The sequence below is a fragment of the Limulus polyphemus genome, unplaced genomic scaffold (assembly GCF_000517525.1).
Source record: "Limulus polyphemus unplaced genomic scaffold, Limulus_polyphemus-2.1.2 Scaffold1398, whole genome shotgun sequence".
NCBI lineage: Eukaryota > Metazoa > Arthropoda > Merostomata > Xiphosura > Limulidae > Limulus > Limulus polyphemus.
In genome coordinates, this window is record NW_013667008.1 from 252,424 (window position 1) to 254,321 (window position 1,898).

Here is a 1,898-nt window from a genome sequence, read left to right on the forward strand (position 1 = left end):
AGCTGCAGGGTCTGGATAGGGCTTGTCATTGTCTGGGGCTGATTAAGTCGATGGTCAATGTATCCTCCTTGTGTGAAAGACAATAGATCGTCCTTTAACGTATATAATTCGCTTTTAAATTTACTAATGTTTTCCATTTGTACCTCTTGCCATTGTTGTTGATTTTCCTGTAGTTGCTGCTGACTTTCTTCCTGTTTCCTTTCTTGTTCCAGTTGCCACTGCTGTAATCTCTCTTCTTGTTTCTTTTCTCGTTCTTCTTGTTTATTTTCTTTTTCATCCAACAACTGCTGTAATCTCTCTTGTTTATTTTGCTGTTCGAGCTGCCATTGTTGTAGGTTTTCTTGCCACTGCTGTAATCTTTCTTCTTGTTTCTTTTCTCGTTATTCTTGTTTCTTTTCTTTTTCCTCTAACAACTGCTGTAATCTCTATTCTTGTTTAATTTCTCGTTTTTCTTGTTTCTTTTCTTTTTCCTCTAACAACTGCTGTAATCTCTCTTCTTGTTTCTTTTCTCGTTCTTCTCGTTTCTTTTCTTTTTCCTCCAACAACTGCTGTAATCTCTCTTGTTTATTTTGTTGTTCAAGCTGCCACCATTGCAGGTTTTCTTGCAACTGCTGTTGTCTTTTTTCTTGTTTCTTTTCTTTTTCCTCTAACAAGTGTTGTAATTTCTCTTCTCGTTCTCCTTGTTTCTTGTTTATTTTCTCGTTCTTCTTGTTTCTTTTGCTGTTCTTGTATTGCTGCCATCAAGTCTGTTATGCTGTAGTTTGATTTGCCACTTCTCGTTTCCATTTTTTGTCCCACTCTCTGACACCAATTTCTTACGTCTCCGTTTGTTAATTAACTTTCCGTAACTTCGTTTTGACGAAACTTTAGCGACACAAGTCCTTACTTAATAAAACTGGTTTATTCTTTCTGAATATAACTTCACGATACACTTGATTTCAACGTTCGCGCTAAAACAAACGCTATAACGAACGTTAACTTCAACAATACTTCCTCACTGCAGATCAATTACTCACTACCTACACACATATTGTCACGTCACGCCGTGAGCATCTTATATATACCAGACTACCCTATATCTAGTAAATGCTAGGGCATTCACGAAGGAACAAGATACTTCTAGAAACGTGGCGTGACACTAGTCACGTGACCTCGCTGACGCAACAATATATTTAATTATTTTCAAGCCCATTTTCTCAGTAATTAAAATTTTTATGCTTTCTTTCTAAGTACATTTATTTTTTCAAACCCACTTTCCAGATACATTTAATTACTTAACCTTTAATTTCTAAGTATATTTAATTATTTTCAGGTCTATTTTCTCAGTAATTACATTTTCTAGGTCGACCTAATAAGTACTTTTTTTAGGCCTACTGAAGACCCAGACAGACAATCAAGGAGGAGAAATTCTTCCTGGGTCACCTAATGCTGAGTCAGATTTCTGCAGCGATGTGGCTAATAATAACATTTGTTTTATGGCAGGTAAACTAATATATGCCAGCTCATATATTCTTTCATCGAATAATTTCTATCTAACCTCAATGTTATGACATTTTATCTTCGTGGTATAATTCAAATATCCCAATCATACCACTAACTGATTAAGCATTTATTTATTTACTGTATATGCATATATATATATATATATATATATATATATTGCTCTTATCTCAATATCTCCAACACCATCTGTGCCATTTTTGTTTATTTTACTCATAATTAATTGCTTTTTTATTGAAGTGTTTAAAAAATAGACACCAAGATTATTTTTATTCCACTCATGACCAGAAAAACCTGCTACAGAATATTTTTACGTGACTTATATACCAGGTAGAATTATAATGATATTTTGCTTCTCTTAAGTATCTGCTTGTTTGTTAATTTCCGGTAGAATTTCT

General features: G+C 33.9%; 1 protein-coding gene across 3 annotated transcripts in view; it reads left to right on the forward strand.

The window, feature by feature from the left end:
- LOC106463405 (peroxidase-like) overlaps window positions 1–1,898 on the forward strand; it is a 56,886-nt gene that overhangs the window by 24,206 nt on the left and 30,782 nt on the right. For all 3 annotated transcript variants that reach the window (XM_022390884.1, XM_022390886.1, XM_022390885.1), the window contains exon 8: window positions 1,369–1,482. In XM_022390884.1, the coding sequence (XP_022246592.1) occupies window positions 1,369–1,482 (114 nt within the window). The remainder of the gene's footprint in view (window positions 1–1,368; window positions 1,483–1,898) is intronic.